This window comes from Chenopodium quinoa, unplaced genomic scaffold (genome assembly GCF_001683475.1).
Source record: "Chenopodium quinoa cultivar QQ74 unplaced genomic scaffold, ASM168347v1, whole genome shotgun sequence".
In the NCBI taxonomy this organism is placed as follows: Eukaryota; Viridiplantae; Streptophyta; class Magnoliopsida; order Caryophyllales; family Amaranthaceae; genus Chenopodium; species Chenopodium quinoa.
Genome location: NW_018744745.1, coordinates 1,454,109 through 1,474,027, shown reverse-complemented (window position 1 = coordinate 1,474,027; position 19,919 = coordinate 1,454,109). Strand labels below are relative to the sequence as shown.

Here is a 19,919-nt window from a genome sequence, read left to right as displayed (position 1 = left end):
CAGATGCATATACATATCATGCCTTATGTAAGTGAACAAAAATACTCTCTAAATTGATTTTGAAAATTCATGAAATTCATTTTTACCAAGTTTTTCATGGACGAGGAAAATTCTTCTCATCACTATGAATGCTCTAATATAAAACCTCAATATGAGCTATGTCAAAGCAATTTGCTCAAGTCATAAATCCTCACCCCTCCTATTAACAAAGATGTTGCTCTGTGTTATGAGTAGAAATGACAACCTTCCTTTAGCTCCTAAGAGTGCCAAACTAGAACTTCCTCTATTGAATGTTGGGATGAGTATTTGATAGTGTTCTTGAGAGAAGGAAGATGGAGGAGAACAAAGTGCTTGCCTGTTGGTATAGTTGATTATGGTTATGGTGGAGATTGTGTACGGCATTGTTTGCTGACAGTGGTGACAATTATGGTTATTAGTGAACTTAATACAATTCTTACCAATATAAAGCTATGGTTTGCTTCGGAACACAGCTATGACTCATGAGGTTATTTATCCATCATATACGAGAACTGAAAATAATTTTCTTTCCAATATATTTTGTTCTGTTCTTGAGCTCATGAAAGTCTAAAAATAGTTGGTTTGAGCAAGAGGTATTATCTTCCGTGAAGGATGAATAACAAAAGTGGAGGGAAATTATACATAAATCTGGAGTTATGTACTAGTAAGTGATACATCTGGGGAGATTTTTACTACATTCAATAATAGATGAGCCACTGCAATCTTTCTTCGTGTATGGGACATGTACAACAACCATCATGTACAATTTTACCTACAATATCGCCTTAACTCACATTGTATTGTATAAGGCATCATTGTACTGAGAGAGGCAGTCACACGTCACAAGATGGGAAAAAGCTCTTGCCTTGAAGAAATCCTTGGCAAAACCAGAAGAACCAAATCAGAAGAAAGCAAAGATCCCTCCAATCTGGAGCATCAGTACAAACCTGTTATTACCATTTATGTTGATGCAGCCTGAAAGGAGACAAGAAAGGGCAAAAAAGGACAATGGCAGGCTGCCATAGCTTGGGTAGCAGAAGTAGGGAATCTAGACACCTTCCAGGTAGCAGAACGAGTTTTTGCTAGCACTCCGAGCCAAGCAGAGGGGCTGGCTGTCCTTGCAGCTCTTAACGCAGTTTCACAATCCTACTCCAATATTGTCATCAAATCAGACTCACAAGAAGTTATTCAAGGCCTACTAAAGTCATCTACAGCCAAAGAAGAACTGAAACACATTGTCACAGATATAAGAACAGCAGCACGCAAAGTGGACCTAGTAATATGCATCAAGGTAGATAGAGCACAAGTCCATAAAGCCCATATTTTACCTGTCAAGTGTAAGAAGTATGGGTGATCATGCACTCATAATGTAGCCCTTATGAGCGTTTGTTTAAACCATGGAAAAAACGATGCTTTTTCCTCTTCGTATGCTTCTTATTTTGCCTTGCTGCAATGAAAGGTATAAATTGCACCTGCAAAACACAGGAGTGCAAACCAATAAATCCTTTTACCTTGGAACCAGATACATGTGCCAAGTTGATATGAATTTTGATGGATATAACCTTCAATCGCAGTTGAAAGGTTTGGAATCTTGAGTCTCGGTCAAGAAACGCTAAGCAACACGAGCTTAAAATCTAAACTAGGTCAAGAATACACAAGCACAAGCTTACGTAAAACTTTATAAATTTCAAATCAATCAATCATACTTTTCGTTAAACACCATCACGTATTTATAAGCTAAATAATTAGCCTAAAAATCGGTAAAACAAATTCTAATCTAACTAGGAAACTAACTCTAACTTGTAAAGATACTATTTTGCAAATATGATCTTTAAAGTTAAGCTTATCTTATACTAACCGAATTAAACTAACAAAAATATCCTAATAAATTCGGTCATCTAATAATAAACTAAAAATAACAATAAAAATAATTATAATAACAATATTGATGCCTTGGAACCGCATCATACTCCCCCTCTTGAAAAAAACTTGTCCCAAGTTTTAGCAAATCATGGAACCAAGATATCATCCAAATTAATCGAACATGAGCTAAAAGAATATGTCTCCATCCAACCACGTCATGCTTATATTTTACACCAATGAATGCACCACAAACTTCAATTGAATTCTCCAAAATTTTAATTGATGACACACCTTTGTCAATGCAATAAATATAATGGAAATAATACGTGAAAATATTTGTATCCCAATTATCACCATAAAAGGAAGTTGTAGAAATTTGACTTTTTGCTACCAACTTAGATAGTTCAAATGTAACCTCCTCGTCAACAAAACTAGACAAATATACACTTTTGTGCTCCATAATTTCTTTTTCTTCAACTAGTTGTTCATGAGATTGCTCTAAAATTGGATTTGTAAGATTATCACTCGGTAAAGATACAATCTTTTCCTCGTATATAGCCTCAACAATTGGTTGCTCTAGTTTCTCTTTCTCATAAGACATATCTTGTACACCACATCTCACGTCACGAATTTGAAAACGAGCATCAATTCTATCCAAACATTCATTCATTTTCTTGATTTCCATCATAAATGCTTCAAACCAACTTTTATTTTCCATGTTTATGTGGATGAGAAAACACGCAAAATCAGTCCAGAAATTGATCGAAAGTACGAGGACCAAAACCCAATGAAAACACCTCGAAAAATTCTGAAATTTTGTATACTGCTAGCTCTATCTGTCTAAAATACTCGACCAAAAATTCAGAAAAAAAATTCCCAGCCAAGTAATCGCAGTTTATTTTTTTCTCAACAATGGCAGATTAATTTGACTTTTGACCAGGTGTAAAGAACGAACCCAGTTTAATAGCTATGCTTCTCGAAAAATTCTCAAATTTTGCAGGTGAAAACTAGACAAAAAATTAATCAATTTGAAAAAAAGAATCACCTCAAAATCTTTAGAAACGAAGGAGAACCAAGTCGATCAATATGACATTCAAAACTGAGTTTTTTGACACAAATTGTCAAACTCGTCCCTCGTCAAACAGCAGTCACACCAATTTGATATGTATTTTGATGGATATAACCTTCAATCGCAGTTGAAAGGTTTGGAATCTTGAGTCTCGGTCAAGAAACGCTAAGCAACACGAGCTTAAAACCTAAACTAGGTCAAGAATACACAAGCACAAGCTTACGTAAAACTTTATAAATTTCAAATCAATCAATCATACTTTTCGTTAAACACCATCACGTATTTATAAGCTAAATAATTAGCCTAAAAATCAGTAAAACAAATTCTAATCTAACTAGGAAACTAACTCTAACTTGTAAAGATAATATTTTGCAAATATGATCTTTAAAGTTAAGCTTATCTTATACTAACCGAATTAAACTAACAAAAATATCCTAATAAATTCGGTCATCTAATAATAAACTAAAAATAACAATAAAAATAATTATAATAACAATATTGATGCCTTGGAACCGCATCACAAGTGATGCTTTTATTAGTTTCGAAAAGTCAAATTCAAAGCAAGCACTTTCCAAATTGAGGTAAAAAGGCGCAGTTATGTAGCATTCCATGAACTCAAATTTGAAGTACTGGAAAGTTGGGGAAACAAAGGGTACCTGAGAATTATTGCGTATACCAAAATCCTGAAGAGCCGCACTTTCATTGAGTAGCTTCTCATTATGATACAAAAGGCAATAATTCGCCCATACATGTTTCCTGTAATTTCAACATATGAAGTAATTTCAGTAAAAAGTAGCGTGAAAGATTTAAAAGTCAAGCATGGAAGTGGGTTAAGAGAAAAAAAAAACTTCTAATATTTTCTTGAACTCCCAAATTATCCAATTTTAAAAGTTCAATATAGAATTTTTTAACTGCAAGAATTTGTTTAAATGCTGAATACAAAGGCATTATAATGACTTTGAAGTACTAGCTCGTCACATTCTATACACTTAATTATCAAGCATCAAAATATGTGTGGCAAACAGCAACTAAAACATTAATATATAATGCCTGTTATCATAGTTGTATCAAGCTTAAACAAACCACCAAAGCCTAATTACTTTGGTGAGACCAGCTTAGAGTGAATAAAATACAAGAATGCTCTAAAGTCTAAACCTATTTTATGCTAATTATTAGTCGACACTTGACAGTAAGAAGTAAACCTTCCCCTGAAATCTAATGTATAACATCACCCAAGCTAAAAAACATGAGCATTTCATGCTAAAGTGCAACAATGAGAAAGACTGGTTCAAAAGAATTCAAGAGATAGCAAAGGTAGTTTCTGATACTAGTATTGAAAACAAAGTTTACAGTTTGATAATTTCACTAATCAATTACCCAGATTGGCAGCTAATTTGATTCAGGAAACTGAAACAAAATCCAAGTGACACTGCATTTAGAAGCGTCGAATACCACTCTATTAATCTCTAGTTCGCTACACACTCACTAAGAAGAAGAATCAGTCCATTTGACTCATGAGTCAATCTCACATTCTCACTATACAGGGAACTCTACATCACATAATCACTACTAAACCATTACATTATTGCCAACTTATACTAACTATCAAATTTGTCTGAAAAGTACAATTAGACTACTTATTGTAGAATTACAATTAAACGATTGTTGTGCATACAAATTTTACCAAGGCAACCTAAGAAATGTTCTCTTCTCCGTATTGTCAATTTCCAGCTTTAAATACACCATCATCAAGTACAACAATAAACCGTGATTCAAATCTACTTACCTGCCGCCTATCTCATGGGAGGCAGGTGCATAAGAATGGCACTGAGTATTTGAGCATCCCCCAAACTATAATTGACTTTACCTCATTGAAAGGCAACATCTGCAGTTGTGTTTTTATGAAAACATTCTCTAGAGCACCCAAACTACAATTTACCATTATTTGTCAACTTGGTAAATAATTTCAGAAGTGTAACTAAATCATTGTTAGAGCACATATTTTCCGATATCTCATATCTCTAACAATCATTCATCTGAGCTAATCCCTCTATTTCCGAACTCCAAATTGGTTTCACAATTAATCTTTTAGCTAGGAATGTAGGAAGTCTCATACTAACAATAAACTAAACAATCACGAAAAAAAAAAAGCAAGTTAAGAGAGTAGTACCAAGAAATATGACGATGACCCATCTTTGATTGTTCCATTTCATTAACTTTTTTCTTAATACAAAGCTTCAAATCCTTGACTGTCGCCGAGTTCATGACCACAACATCTACAAGAGCAAAAAAAATTGTCAAATAAGAGAATGCACACCAACTGTTTGTGAAAATGACTGAGAGAATAAAATGAGAAAACTACCAAAAGAGGTGGAGTCGAGCTTGAGGATAGTGATGCGCATGGCACTGCCGAGCTCTAAGCTGATAAGGGTGTCGACATCTGATAAAGATGGTTTCTTTGGGACATCGGCGAGAATGGGATCGTCGAGTAATGCGGCTAACGTCGAATTTAGCTTTGCCCTCTTCACATTCTCAATGCTATACCCTCCTCCACCGCCCCCGCCGTCGCCATCACCTTCACCGGCCGAAGTAGAAATTAGAGGGTCATTCTTCTCACTCAATTCCATGCTCCTCTTCTCTGCTCTCCTCTCTCACAACTCACATACACAGGCAAAACCAATTATAGACTCGTGTAGTCGTGTGATTCTTTGGACAAACAAAGGCTTTAAAATATATATATATATATATATATATAAAAGGAAAAATGAAAATTAAAAATCCAACCATTGCACTTTTTCTTCCTAAAAATTCAACCTTCATTTTATTCCACAAAAATCCAACCTTCATATCCCCTTCTCCATTTAACCTGATTAACAGGTTAATTTTTTTTTTTTTAATTTTCTCACTTTCCCTTCTCACTCCTCTTTCTCTCTCCACAAAAACGGAAACAACCAACCCACCCACCTGCTGCCCCCTTGAAACCACAAGACCCACCCACCTGCCGCCCCGAAACCCCAATTGCCACCCTCTTGCCGCTCTGATATCCAACCCCAAGTGATTTCCTCTTTCCTCTACGTACAACCGCATCCAAATTCGTGATACTGCGACGTTTTTCGGCGACGATTTTTGGGTGGTACGGTCTGTTTCAAAGCCCAAAGGTTGTTTTAATTTGTGGGCAGGTATTTTCGTGGCTGGGCGGTTTTAATTGGTGGCTGGACAGTTTGTGGGGGTTTGGGTTTGGATCGGAGTTGTTGGCTGGGTTTATTTCTTGGTGGCTGGCGTATTTGTGGGTTGGAGGGTTGGAGCAGGTGCGGTTTTGAGGGTGGAAATAGAGTTGGCGGTGGTGCGAGCTAGGTTGTGGACGGAAAGGGAGGGTAAGGGGAGGATGGTCGGAAAGGGAGGTGGTGAGGAATGGTGGCCGAATTTAATGGAGGATGGAGAAAATTGAAAAAATAATCATGGAGGTTGGTCAGATGGGGGGGGGGGGGGGAAGAGGTGGCTGCCGGAAATTTTTGGGGCTGCCAGATAATTTAGAGGAAGAGGGCGGGTATTCCGGTGGCCGGTGGGGATAGGGTGGGCTGGGTTTCTAAATTTTTTTTTAATTAATTTTTTTTAATAATTAAAATTATAATCGACCTATTAATAGCTGACACGTGGCATCTAACTTAAAAAACCGGTCATCAACAGGTAATGGACCTTTAGATGAAGGGGGTATAAAGGTTGGATTTTTGTGGAATAAAATGAAAGTTGGATTTTTAGGAGGAAAAAGTGCAAAGGTTGGATTTTTAATTTCCATTTTTCCTATATAAAATAGATTAAACCCCGTGCAATGCACGTTTGTTAAATAATTCTAATGACAATAAATTTTACCTAAAATAATGGATATAAATATTATAAATAGATTTAGTAGTAAAAAGTATGAAATATTGTTTTAGAAATTAATTAAACATATAATAGTTATAATGGGCAATTTGTTTTGTTAGGACATTTATTTTAGATTTTATACAAACTAAAAGTCATAATTTAATTACAATAATTTTTTTTTAGTAAGTGTTTTTGGAGGGAAAACTTTTTATAATATTTTGCCAAGTGTTCTCTAAGTTTCGCCTTTACTATAATGTAATGATATATATATATATATATATATATATATATATATATATATATATATATATATATATATATATATATACGGGGAGGTTCCGCTAAAAACAGAGCTTATGGTGAAAACTAAAAACAAGCAATCTTAGCCATTCATTACTAGCACAAAAGATCAGACGGTTCTAAAGCCCTAAGATCATTCCAACCTTACATATAATCAATTCAACCGTTTTAAAGGTTTTTTTTTTTTTTTTTTTTTTTTTACAAACGCAGCGTTTTAAAGGTCACTACATGCTAAAATAAAGTAACTTTATCTAAATTGACGATATTTACATAGAGTCACTATATATAAAAATAACGTAACTATATACAAAAATAGGGTAGCTATTTCAATTTTTACAATATTTACATTAAGGTCACTATATACAAAAATAGGGTAACTATTTCAATTTTGACCATATTTACATAGAGGTCACTATATACAAAAATAGGGTAACTATAAGAATTTTTACAACATTTACATTAAGGTCACTATATACAAAAATAAAGTAACTATATCGTCTGAGTTTTTGACACCATTTACATAAAGGTCACTATATACAAAAATAAAGGTCACTATATATTATAAAAATAAGGTGACTGAAACAAAATTTACAACATTTCCATAATTCTAAGGTCATTATATCGAAAATAAGGTAACTATATATTAACTTCGGGTAATTATATCAATTTGACACCATTTACCTAGAGGTCGATAAATATAAAAATAAGTATTAAAAAAGTCTATGTAGGATTCGAACCTACATCCCGTGATTACACGGTGCTCGACCAATTGAGCTAATAGGCTTTCAACATGCCAAAACAGCCAATAAAAGCATACCAACATCACATACCAACATCATACAGACCAACATCATACAGACTGAAGCAAAACAAGCTTGACAAGATCAACGTTTCAAGAACAGAAGCAGAGGCAAATAAAAGCATACCAGGATATCATGATACGAGCAAGCCACCTGTATATGAGGAATCCCAACTAAATGTAGATATTGAACAGGCAGGCACCAAAAATCATACAATCAGAGATAAATCTTCACAAAGGCTGAAGAAGGTTACTATACTAACTCCAGCTGACAAGGTAAGATTAGGCATGATAGAGCTCGCAATAACGCAAACTAGCATACTCGAATTTTAGAAATAAATTTCTAAGGACACACTTCTACCATTTAACAGATATAAGCCTATGAGGCTATGATTCACAAAACAATACATATCTAGCTCCGTATCAGAGTGCACTTAGATTCTGGTACCATTACTTCAAAAGAAAGTCTATAGTAGGATAACAATACAATTGACCACTTGGTATTAACATTCAACTCTCTTACTCTTTGAGTGGAATAATAACAATAACTCAAATGTCTAGACTGTCATGGATGATCTGCACTACTGTTCGAATAAAATCTTAAATGAAAATGTACAAATCTACTGCAGAATTAAACAAAATATCGTTCACAATCACAATCACAAGCAGAACTTATTTAATCACATTCTTTCTTATACACAACATATAACAACCCATTAATAGGCAAAATCACTTATCTACACATCACAACACACAGGAGTGAAATCAACACGCTCACAATCACAAGCAGAACTTTCACCCAATCACACACCTATACACAAACGAGCAGCTTACAGTCCATTCACAAACGAGCAGCTTACTGTCCAATTATAGGTTGTATATATAAAGAATTTCTACGGCAACACAAAAGCAAGGAAATCACATTTCTGACAATCAGACTAAATACATCAATAAAATGCAGCAACATTAGAAAAATATCATCAAAATAATCAAATAAAACACAAAGTTCAGAAAATTTGATGATGAAATTGAAAATCGAACACAAAGTGATAAACTAAGCCGAAAAAATCGAGCACAAACTGATAAACTTAAAATGAAAAAATCGAACACAATTGAGAAAAAATAAAACCGAAAAAATCGAAATCAAATTCAAAAAATTAAGCCGAAAAATCAAACACAAATTGAAAATAGAGAAATTGATCAATATACAATGAAATGATCGATTAACGTAGAAAAATTTGATGACGAATTTGATGTGCTCAGAATGCCAAACGAAGAAATTAAGCTGAATTATAACATAATTAAACATATATGAAACTCGATTAAGAATGAACTACCTCAAATAAAGTTAAATTACTCCTACGAAACTTACAAAATTTGCCAAAAATTACAAAATTAATAAAAAACAGAAGCAAAGTACTCAAAAAAATTGCACAAATCGGAAACGAAAAACTCAAGAAATTACTCAAAAAACAACGATATGAAGAAATTATGAAAAACGCAAAATAATAACTCAAAAAACAATTAAAAAATCAGAAAATAACAAAAAACAGAAACGAAAAACTCAAAAATTACACAAATAAGAAACGAAAAACTCAAAAAAAAAAAAAAAAAACTCAAAAAACATTGATTAAAAGCTAAAATAAAGCAAAATTATAAACGATTTCCTTACTTGATAGATCGTAGACAATAATAGGAATCAATTTGATGAAGAATCGAATCAATCACAACTATGCTTTGGAGAAGTAGTATGAAGTTTGAGGAAGAATGTAGAAATCAGGAAAGAGAAAAGAGAGGAGAGAGAATGTTATGCATGAAAATGCAGGAGAGAGAAACCAAAAGGCTGGAAAAAACCCCTACCGTAGGATAAGATGAGTTTGAATCTACGGTCAAGATTTTGTGTTTTCAGTTTTTAACTTAAGGTTGGTTTTCACATGATCCAACTCCTATATATATATATATATATATATATATATATATATATATATATATATATATATATATATATATATATATATATATATATATATATATATATATATATATATATAAGAACTAGGAAGGCTCATATAAGAACCCTCTTCTATATAAGAATCCAATCTTATATAAGAACTCATCTCAACCGTTTAATGATTTTGATCTTACCATCTAAAATACTCCTTTAGTATGACATTTTTGTAATTCTTTATAACTTTTTTTCCACACTTTAAACAAAAATACCCTAAATCTCTCTCCTCAGCACTTTCTCTCTCCTCAACCCTTTCTCTCTCCTCAACCTTTTCTCTCTTCTCTCTCCTCTACCTGAAGGAACTTGGTAAGTTTATGAATTGTTAAAAAAATATAATTTAATTTAATTTTTTTATTGCTTTGATGTATTTGTTGTTTGATTTTTCATTAGAATTTTTTGCCTTTTTTTTTGCGATTTTAAGTTCGATTGTTTTGATTTTTGGTTCGATTTTTTTGATTTTTTTTTTTTTGCGATTTTAAGTTTGATTTTTAGGTTTTTTTTTTCGATTTTTCAGAATATATTTTTCGAATTTCCAGTTTTTTTTTTCGATTTTTTATTTTCAAGTTTATTTTTCGATTTTTTTTTTATTTTCCAGTTTTTTTTGTCGATTTTTCATTTTTTTTTTCGATTTTCCATTTTTTTTCTATTTTCCAGTTTTTTTTTGTCGATTTTCCAGTTTTTTTTTTTATTTTTTATTTTCAACTTTAGAACATAATAGAATTAGAACATAAGGAAAAACTTTAGAACATAAGGGATAAATATAATAGAACATAATAGAAAACTTTATAACATAATAGAAAACTTTATAGCATAATACTTTAGAACATAATAGAAAACTTTAGAACATAATAAGAAAACTTTATAGCATAATAGAAATAATTTACAACATAATAGAAAATCTTAGAACATAATAGAAATACTTTAGAACATAAGGGAGAACTTTAGAACATAAGGGAAAAATATAATAGAACATAATAAAAAACTTTTGAACATAATAGAAAACTTTATAGCATAATAAAAATACTTTAGAACATAATAGAAAATCTTAGAACATAATAGAATTACTTTAGAACATAAGGGAAAACTTTAGAACATAATGAAAAACTTTAGAACATAAGGAAAAAATAATACATAAACTTTAATTACCTTTTTCTTCTATAAGTAATTTCAGATTGTTTTTTTTTACTACAATTTGTATTTATGATAATTAGGTTTTGACATATTCATGGATTTAGATGATGTTGAAGATAATTCTCCTTCTTCCAATGTTACTCATTCAGGTAATTTTCATTGTTTTAATACTTTAATTTCAACTTACTTACATGTTCTAAACTTTACTTAGTTGTATGTTTTAAAGTAATTTTGTGAATTTGTGGATTATGTTTAAAAGTTGTTTTAATGTTCTAAATTATTTCTGTTAATGTTCTAGAGTAATTCATTATGTTCTAAACTTTTCCTCTTTATTCTATTTCAATTTACTTATATGGTGTAAACTTTACTTACATGTTCTAAACTTTACTTACATGTTTTAAAGTAATTTTGTAAATTTGTTGATTATGTTCAAAAGTTGTTTAATATTCAAAAAAAATTCTAGTTATGTTCTAAAGTAATTCTTTATTTTCTAAATTTTTTCACTTTATTCTAAATTTTATTATGTATGTTATAAAGTAATTTACTATGTTCTGAAATTTATTCTTAATGTTCTAAACTTTTTTCATTATGTTCTAAAGTTTTCTATGTATGTTTCTCTTTCTGTTTATGTTCTAAAGTTTATTCTTAATGTTATAATATTTTCTTTATATTCAATGACTTTTATTATAATTTCTAAAGATTAACTTCTAGTTTTAAATTTTTCTTTTTATGTTCTAATGCAGTTGGTGTTATTTATCGTACTCCTGAGGTTGTTGGATCATTTAGTTCCCGAAGAGTTAAAACCTCGTTTGGGGATGATATTCAAAGATCCCGAAAAGGGTCTTAGTTTTTATAAAGCATATGCAAATGCCGCTGGGTTTACTTCTAGGAAATCTACTACTTCAAGGATGAAGAATAACAAAGATATAATTGCTTTTCAATATGAAGTTTGCAATAAGGAAGGTTTCAAGGCAACAAAAAAAACCTATTTCTCAACAAACCGTTGATGAAGAAGGAAAAGTTCGTATTACTAGGAAACGTTTAGTCACTCGTGTAGGATGCAATGCTCACATATGTAAGAGATATGATGTCGGAAAGTATGTTGTTAATCATTTCAAAGAAGAACATAATCATTGTTTATGTACTCCAAGTTGTGCAAAATTTCAAAAGGATAATAGAAAAATGCATATTATGCATAAGAAGTTGATTGTTGATAATTCAAAGGTGATTTATTTTTATGTGCCAAATATTATTTTCTTTGTTATGATTTACTATGTTCTAAAGTTGATCTTTAATCATAGTAATTTTTTTTTCTTTTTGTTTTTGTACACAGGTAAATGTTGGTCCTGTGAGGTCTTATACAATGATGAAAGAATTAGCTGGATCACATGATAATGTTGGTGCATCTAAACAAGATTTCAAAAACTTTTATAGAGATTTGAAGGCTTATATTGCTGGATCAGATACCCAAATGTTTGTGGATAACTTTCAAAATAAGAAATTGCTTTGGAGAGCCTTTTTTTTTTTACTATGATGTTGATGAAGAAGGTAGACTTTGTAAAGCTTTATGGGCTGATCCTATTTGTCGAAAAAAATTATGCACTTTTTGGTGATATGGTTTCTTTTGATACAACGTTCCAAACAAACAGGTGATGTTCTAAATGTAGATTTTTTTATGTTCCTAAATTAATATCTATCATGTTTTGATGTTCTAAACATATATTTCTTATGTTCTAAATTATGTATGTCTTATGTTCTAAACATATATTGCTGATATACTAAACATAGACGCCTTATGTTCTAAAATATTGGCAAGTTTAATAATTAAAATAAATTTCTATGCTCTAAAGTTTATCCTTAATGTTCTAAAGTATACTTTTATGCTCCACAATTTACCTTTCTGTTCTAAACTTTATCCTAAATGTTCAAAAGTATACCTTTATGCTACACAATTTACCTTTATGTTTTAAAGTTAATCCTTATGTTCTAATATTTTCTGCATATATAATTTGTGTATGTTACAGATATAATATGATCTTTGGTCCATTTATTGGAGTTGATCATCATAAGAAATGTGTTACTTTTGCGGCTTCTTTTGTAACTCATGAAGATATATCATCTTTTGAATGGGTTTTCAAAACTTTTCTTAAATCAATGGGAAATAAGGAGCATGTGTGTTTGATTACCGATCAAGACCCTGCAATGAAAGTTGTTGTTCATAATGTTTTTCAAACTACAGAACATAGGTTTTGTATGTGGCATATTATGAAAAAGGTGCCTGAAAAAGTAGGTCGGGCAATTACCCAAGAAACTGATTTTTTGAAAAAACTTTGTGCATGTGTTTGGCATTTAGAGATTGAGCTAGCAGAATTTGAAGAAAAGTGGAACAAAGTTATTTCAGAATTCAATTTGAACGATCATGAGTGGTTGGCACACATGTTCAACATACGTGATATGTGGATTCCAGCGTATTTCAGAGATTTATTTTTAGGTGGCATCATGAGGACCACATCTAGATCCAAAAGTGAAAATAATTTTTTCACTATGTTCACAAATCCCCATCTCACTTTGATTGAGTTTTACATGAGGTAATATGTAAATGTCTAAATATGTTCTAATTTTAATCTTTATGTTCAAAAGTTTTTCTTTAATGCTTTAAAGTTTTCCTTTTTTTTGTTTTATAGTTTTACCATTTTTTTCAACTCTCTTTTATTTTATAAATTTTGTCTTACATGTTTTAAAGTTTTATTTTAATGTTTTAATAGTATTTAGATCATAATAATTAGGGAAATTCTCAATGGTACTCTTCAACTTTTTTTTTCTCAATGGTAAACACTAAAAAAACAAATTATCAATGGTATTCTCTAAGTTGTAAAATAATTCAGTGGTAACATTAGTTAAGCATTTTTATAAAATATTAACTATGATTAATGTTTTTAAATGGAAGGAAAAAGGAAATGCCTAAAATACCCATATTGAAAAAACCCACCACCCACTTCTTCCCCGCCAACCCCTGCACGCCCAACCTCGACACCTAGATCCAGGATGGCGCCGGCCGCGACTACCTAGATCACCTCCCCGGCGTTGGCGCCAGGCTTCTCTTGCCGCCGCGATTCCTTCTTCACCGTCACTAATTTGCAAACTCACCGAAAACCACCATCGCCATTAATTTTCCACCACCACCACCTGTTCTTCACCATCGCCATTTGCAAACTCCTTCCACCACCACCCCCTGCTCTTCACCATCGCCGTTGATTTTCCACCGTGATTTAAGAAATCCGACCCGGATAACAAACTCACCGAAAACCACAACAAATCTAAGCCAAAACCACCATATTCGAGCAACTTCGAGCCAAAACCCCCATTTTCAAGCATAAATCGACCCAAAACACCCTAACACACCTTGAATCGAGCAAATAATGACTGAATATTCAAATCAAAAGCTGATTATTTTGCCTCCAAAAACCCTAGCAATTTCAACCAAAAATCCAAAAATATGAGTTTGGTTTGGGTTACTTTTCAGAGTAGTTCTGTCTTCTGGAAAATGTGACGGAAATTTGGAGAGAAAGAGAGTGTTCTGCAAATTCGAGAGAGAGAAAAAATTTGTGAAATTTATGAAAGGGTGGTGACTGAGCTTAGAATCAGGGGAATGAGAGAGAAACAGGGGAAGGAGAAAGAAACAGGGGAAGGAGAAAGAATCAGGGAAAAAGATATGAGGAAATCGCGGAAGGTGAAGGTCGCCGGCATCAGGGGAAGGGAGGGAGAGGTCGTCGACACCATGGGAAGGGAGGGAGACCGTCGCCGGCCGTCGCTGGCAGGGGAGGGGGTTGGCAGTGGGTTGGGGTTGGGTGGCTGGGGTTTTTTTAATTTTTTTTTATTTAATTAATAGGGTTATATTAGTCATTATTCCTCTAGTTAACTAGGGTTAAGCTAATAATAATGGAATAATGTCATTAATGTTACTACTGAATTTGTTTTACAAATTATAGATTACCATTGATAATTTGTTTTTTTAGTGTTTACCATTGAGAAAAAAAGAAAGTTGAAGAGTACCATTGAGAATTTCCCTAATAATTATGTCATGTGTATTATTTTAATATGTTCTAATGTAATTCACTTTATGTTCTAAAGTTATTTTTTATGTTCTAAAGTTAATTTTTATTTTCTATAGGTTTGAATGTGCATTGGATGCTTAAAGGCACACTCAAAATAAAATGGATAATGATTCGAAGAATAAGCGTCTAGAGTGTAAGACTCCAAATCCTTTAGAAAAAGATGCTTCCAAGTTGTTTATAACAACAATTTTTTATGATTTTCAATATGAGCTTGAAATTGGATTTTTTAATTGTGGTGTTGAGGAGATGAAGAAGGACAATGAGATTAACATTTTCAAATTAAGGAAAGGATCTAGGAGGAGGGATTTTGATGTTGTCTTTGATCCAACTACCTTAGATACCAAGTGTTTTTGTAAAAAATTTGAACGTGATGGTGTGCCTTGTAGGCATATGATTTGGGTGTGGAAGGCAAGGATGTTAGAAAAAATTCCCAAGACTTACGTTTTAAATAGATGGTGTACAATGGCTTATACGAAGCCCATTTTTTATTTAGAGGGTAATGTTTTAGAGGAATGTCTTAATGCAGTAGATAAGAAGATGCTATTAAATGATTTGTGGTGTGAAATTCATGCTTGTGTGAGTTTAGTGCAAAACAATGAAGATGATCTAAGTGATCTTGTCAAAAAACTTCGAGCCATGAGAATAGATTTGGAACAGAAGAAAACAACAAATGGAAGCAACAATTTTTGTAGCAAAGTTAAAGACATTGAAATGCTTATTGGAGCTAGTTTACCTTCTGAAGTTTTGATCAAAGCTCCTAAAATTTCAAAAAACAAAGGTATGAGGGTTCATGTTCCAAATCAGGTTAATGTTCCAAATGATACCCATGTTCCAAATGATACGCATGTTCCAAATAGTGACAAGAGAATGAAGAGTGACAGAGAAAAAGCTGTTGAACAAAGTCAAAAGAAGAAAAGATTATGTAGAGCATGTGGAGAGCTTGGTTATCATGATAGTCGTAATTGTCCAGGGAAAGTCAAGTGATATTGTAAGTAAACATTTTTTTTCTTATGTTCTAATTAGTAATAAATTAAAATTATTATTATATAAATATTTTGAGTTTTAAATTTAATACTTTGAATTTTTAATTTAAACATATTGTATATGTTTTAAAATGCATCAAATATGTTCTAAAATTTATAATGTGTTTATGTTCTAATTATTAATTTTTTTTTTCAGGTTGACTATGTTATTCGTACAACCGTATGGGACATTTTATTTTTAGAAAATAGCACATGGAAAAAATTTTGTGTAAATTTTTTTTTATATTTTTTTTCTATTTTCTTTATTATTTTGAGAACATAATGACATATTATTTTTTTCCAATTATTCTCTATATTCTTATGTTTACAATTATAATATAACATGATTATATTATAACTCTTATTCTTTTATTAACATAATTTTTGGCAATATTATAACATGAGAATGGGGTTGGATGAGTATGAGATAACACAATATTTTTAAAGTAATGTGAACCATTTATTTTGGGCAAATTTTGCAAGTAACAACTTAAATACTTTAGAACATAATCAGAAATACTTTAGAACATTATAATAATAAATTAGAACATAATTCGAAATACTTTAGAAAATTGACATGTAATTTAGAACTCAATCATTAGAAATAGTTTATGTAAATTAGAACATAATAAGAATTACTTTAGAACATACACATGCAACATAGAACATATTAATAATTACTTTATATACATTAGAACACAATCAAAATAACTTAAAATTATGTTAATGTTCAAAATATTATGTTACTTTATATACTTTATATACATTAATGTTTCAAAGTATACACATGTTCAAAATAGTCATCTCCATAATCATATATTTGTACAAAAAAAGTATTATTATATATACTTGAGATTTACACAATCAAATATCAAAATTTGTTGATCTTTGACCACTTTCTAGCCATTTTCAACACTTTTTTCCGTTCTTCATTTACTTCTGATGTTATAATATTCCCACAATACTCCACTCGTAACCTTTTCATTTGCTCAAACTGCACAAAAAAAAAATGACTTTAGAACATATACATGTAATTTAGAACATAATAAGAATTACTTTAATTAGAACCTAATCATATATGTCTTGTACTTACATTATCCTTCTCTAGTCCTGAATTCCATTGTTTTTGACATTGGCCTTCATAGGTTTCCATGTGCTGCAATAGAAATACTCCACATTCATGTTTATTTCGGTTGCTTTTCTATCTCATCTCAACATTTCTTGTTTCATAAGTGAACTTTAGAACATAATAGAAAACTTTAGAACGTAAGGGAACTTTAGAATATAATAGAAATACTTTAGAATATATGGGAAAACTTTAGAACATAAGAGAAAAATATAATATAACATAATAGAAATTTTTAGAACATAATAGAAACTTTAGAACGTAATAGAAAACTTTAGAACATAAGGGAAAAATATAATAGAACATAATAGAAAACTTTATAACATAAGGGAAAACTTTAGAACATAATAGAAATACTTTAAAACATATGGGAAAACATTAGAACATAATAAGAATAATTTAAAATTATGTTAATATTCCAAATAAGGTTAATGTTCCATATGATATCAATGTTCTTAAATTTCTTTATAGCATAATAAAAAAATTATAATTAACTAAGTCAAAACTTTACACCTTACCATTTTTGTAAAATCATCCCCATATTTGTCTTCAACCGAAACATTTGGTGAAAGAATCATGTTATCAATGACATCGAGAGTACCTTCCATAAAGTTGAAGTGCAACAAATAATAGTGATCCGTTAAAACAGCCGGAAAGAAAACCTACGTTTAGAACATAATCAGAGACTTTAGAACATAAACAAACATGTGTTTAGAACATAATCATATATTTTAAAACATTATAATAATAAATTAGAACATAATTAGAAATACTTTAGAACATTGACATGTAATTTAGAACTCAATTAAAATAAATAAAACACTATATAAAGAAAAAAAAAACTTACCAATTGAAAGTTGTTAAATGTTGTTACTTTGGCATTTGTCATTTCTTTTCTCATTTGATGAAACAAATCTTTTTTATTCTATCTTCCCAACTTTCAGTATTTTTGATGTATTTTTCAGTGCAAATAATTAGCTGGAAAAAAAATATTAAAACTCAAGTAATTAGAACATTGACATATAATTAAAACATAGACATGTAATTTAGAACATAATTAGAAATACTTTAGAACATTGACATGTGATTTATAACTAAATCAGAACTACTTTAGAATATCTTTTGAAATACTTTAGAACATTGATATGTAAATTAGAACATTGACATGTAATTTAGAATATAATCAGAATTACTTTTGAACATAGTCATATAATAGCATGATAAAAAAAAATAAAAAAAATAAAAAAATAAATAACTAAGTCAATTCTTAACACCAAAACCTTCTTTACCAAATTAAACCAAAAAAAACTAATCATATATGTCTTGTATATTTTATATGGTAAGATAATTAGAACATACATAGCATTTAGTAGAGAAAAAAATCTACTCTTCTTGTCTTCACCACGCCTTTTGTTTTCACAATTTAATATGAAAGAAAAAGCATCTGCAATGTTGTTGAACATGTGACTACATCCTGAAAGACTATCCATCTCATCTCTCCTAATCACCATTGCCGCTTTGTCAGCATACAAAAGTTCCCTAAAATGAGAACAAAAACTATATTAAATCAAAACAGCATTTTGAACATAAACATAATACTTTAAAACATAAGCACGTAATTTTAAACATAAGCATAGTGCTTTAGAACTAAATTTTAGAACATGATCAGAAATATTTTAGAACATAAACTATATTAATCAAAACATAATTTTGAACATTAGCATAATAGTTTAGAACATAAGCACGTAATTTTGAACATAAACATACAACTTTAGAACATAAGCATAGTACTTTAGAACATTTACTTAGGAAAAATATAACCATCGAAATTGAATTTGATTAGAAGACGAAGATGGGAATTTTAAACATGTATTTTAAAACATAAGTTTCTACCTTAGAAGATAAATACAATGTTTAGAACATAAGTATATATATTTTATAACATAATCACATACTTTTATCATAAGCGTATAAATATAGATGGATGAAATCTTACGCGTTATCTCCTTGAGCAAAAGCATACTCAGCTATCATTTTATGATCTACATTGTTGAAGAGTTTTTCATGATTAACCATAAAAGGCGAACGCAAGTACATTGGAAGCTTATCCTTTCCTCTTTTTTTCCTTGTTTCTTCTTCTTTTTCTTCTTCTTCTTCTTCTTCTTCTTGCTTCGTATTCAATTGGATTAAAAAAAAAACAATCAACAACTAAAATCAAATAATAATCAAACAACCGCCATAGCCTAAATCTAATTACCGTTGCTTATTCTCTTTGTTGTTCTTTTCTTCAACATGCTTCTTCTTTTCTTTTTTGGTTTTGTTGTCCTCTTCTTCTTCATTCAATGTAGGTGGATGATCTAGATTCAAAAAATTTAGAATATTAAAAGAACTTTTGACATAATAAATATTATAAATTTTCAATATACATATAAGAAAAATAAAGTTAAAATAAGTCAAACTTACCAACTATTGGTGAGGGCGTCAACAAATTGAATCTTGGAAGTGAAATATCTTTATGCATCTTTTTTGGAGGAATAATTGGTGTCTTTGGTGTGTCATCATTCCTTTTCGTTTTCTTCTTTGTTGCACTCCTTCTTGCTCCTC

At 30.8% G+C, this 19,919-nt stretch overlaps 3 protein-coding genes across 5 annotated transcripts; 1 reads left to right on the top strand and 2 right to left on the bottom strand.

Annotated features, from left to right (window-relative positions):
• Positions 1–635: 635 nt before the first annotated feature.
• On the bottom strand, positions 636–6,174 carry LOC110703635 (U11/U12 small nuclear ribonucleoprotein 25 kDa protein-like). Of its 3 annotated transcripts, XR_002507717.1 has the most exons (6): positions 5,313–6,174; positions 5,121–5,226; positions 3,607–3,706; positions 1,347–1,490; positions 976–1,164; positions 636–895 (listed from the first exon to the last, which is right to left on the bottom strand). XR_002507717.1 is itself a non-coding variant. In XM_021881424.1 (5 exons), the coding sequence occupies exons 1-4, from the start codon at positions 5,575–5,577 to the stop codon at positions 1,395–1,397; spliced, it is 567 nt and encodes a 188-aa protein (XP_021737116.1). In that variant the 5' UTR covers positions 5,578–6,174; the 3' UTR covers positions 636–1,243; positions 1,347–1,394. The 3 variants fall into 3 exon arrangements, 2 of the variants coding, with proteins under 2 accessions (XP_021737116.1, XP_021737114.1); XM_021881424.1 differs by having other exon boundaries at positions 636–1,243; XM_021881422.1 differs by having other exon boundaries at positions 636–1,164.
• A 9,092-nt stretch (positions 6,175–15,266) lies between these two features.
• On the top strand, positions 15,267–16,151 carry LOC110703687 (protein FAR1-RELATED SEQUENCE 2-like). Its single transcript, XM_021881479.1, has one exon. The coding sequence runs from the start codon at positions 15,267–15,269 to the stop codon at positions 16,149–16,151; it is 885 nt and encodes a 294-aa protein (XP_021737171.1).
• Positions 16,152–16,976: 825 nt separating this feature from the next.
• Positions 16,977–19,491, bottom strand: LOC110703595. The gene is made up of 6 exons (XM_021881376.1): positions 19,312–19,491; positions 18,675–18,854; positions 18,163–18,293; positions 17,834–17,977; positions 17,283–17,345; positions 16,977–17,183 (listed from the first exon to the last, which is right to left on the bottom strand). The coding sequence occupies exons 3-6, from the start codon at positions 18,214–18,216 to the stop codon at positions 17,061–17,063; spliced, it is 384 nt and encodes a 127-aa protein (XP_021737068.1). The 5' UTR covers positions 18,217–18,293; positions 18,675–18,854; positions 19,312–19,491; the 3' UTR covers positions 16,977–17,060.
• Between the last annotated feature and the right edge of the window lie 428 nt (positions 19,492–19,919).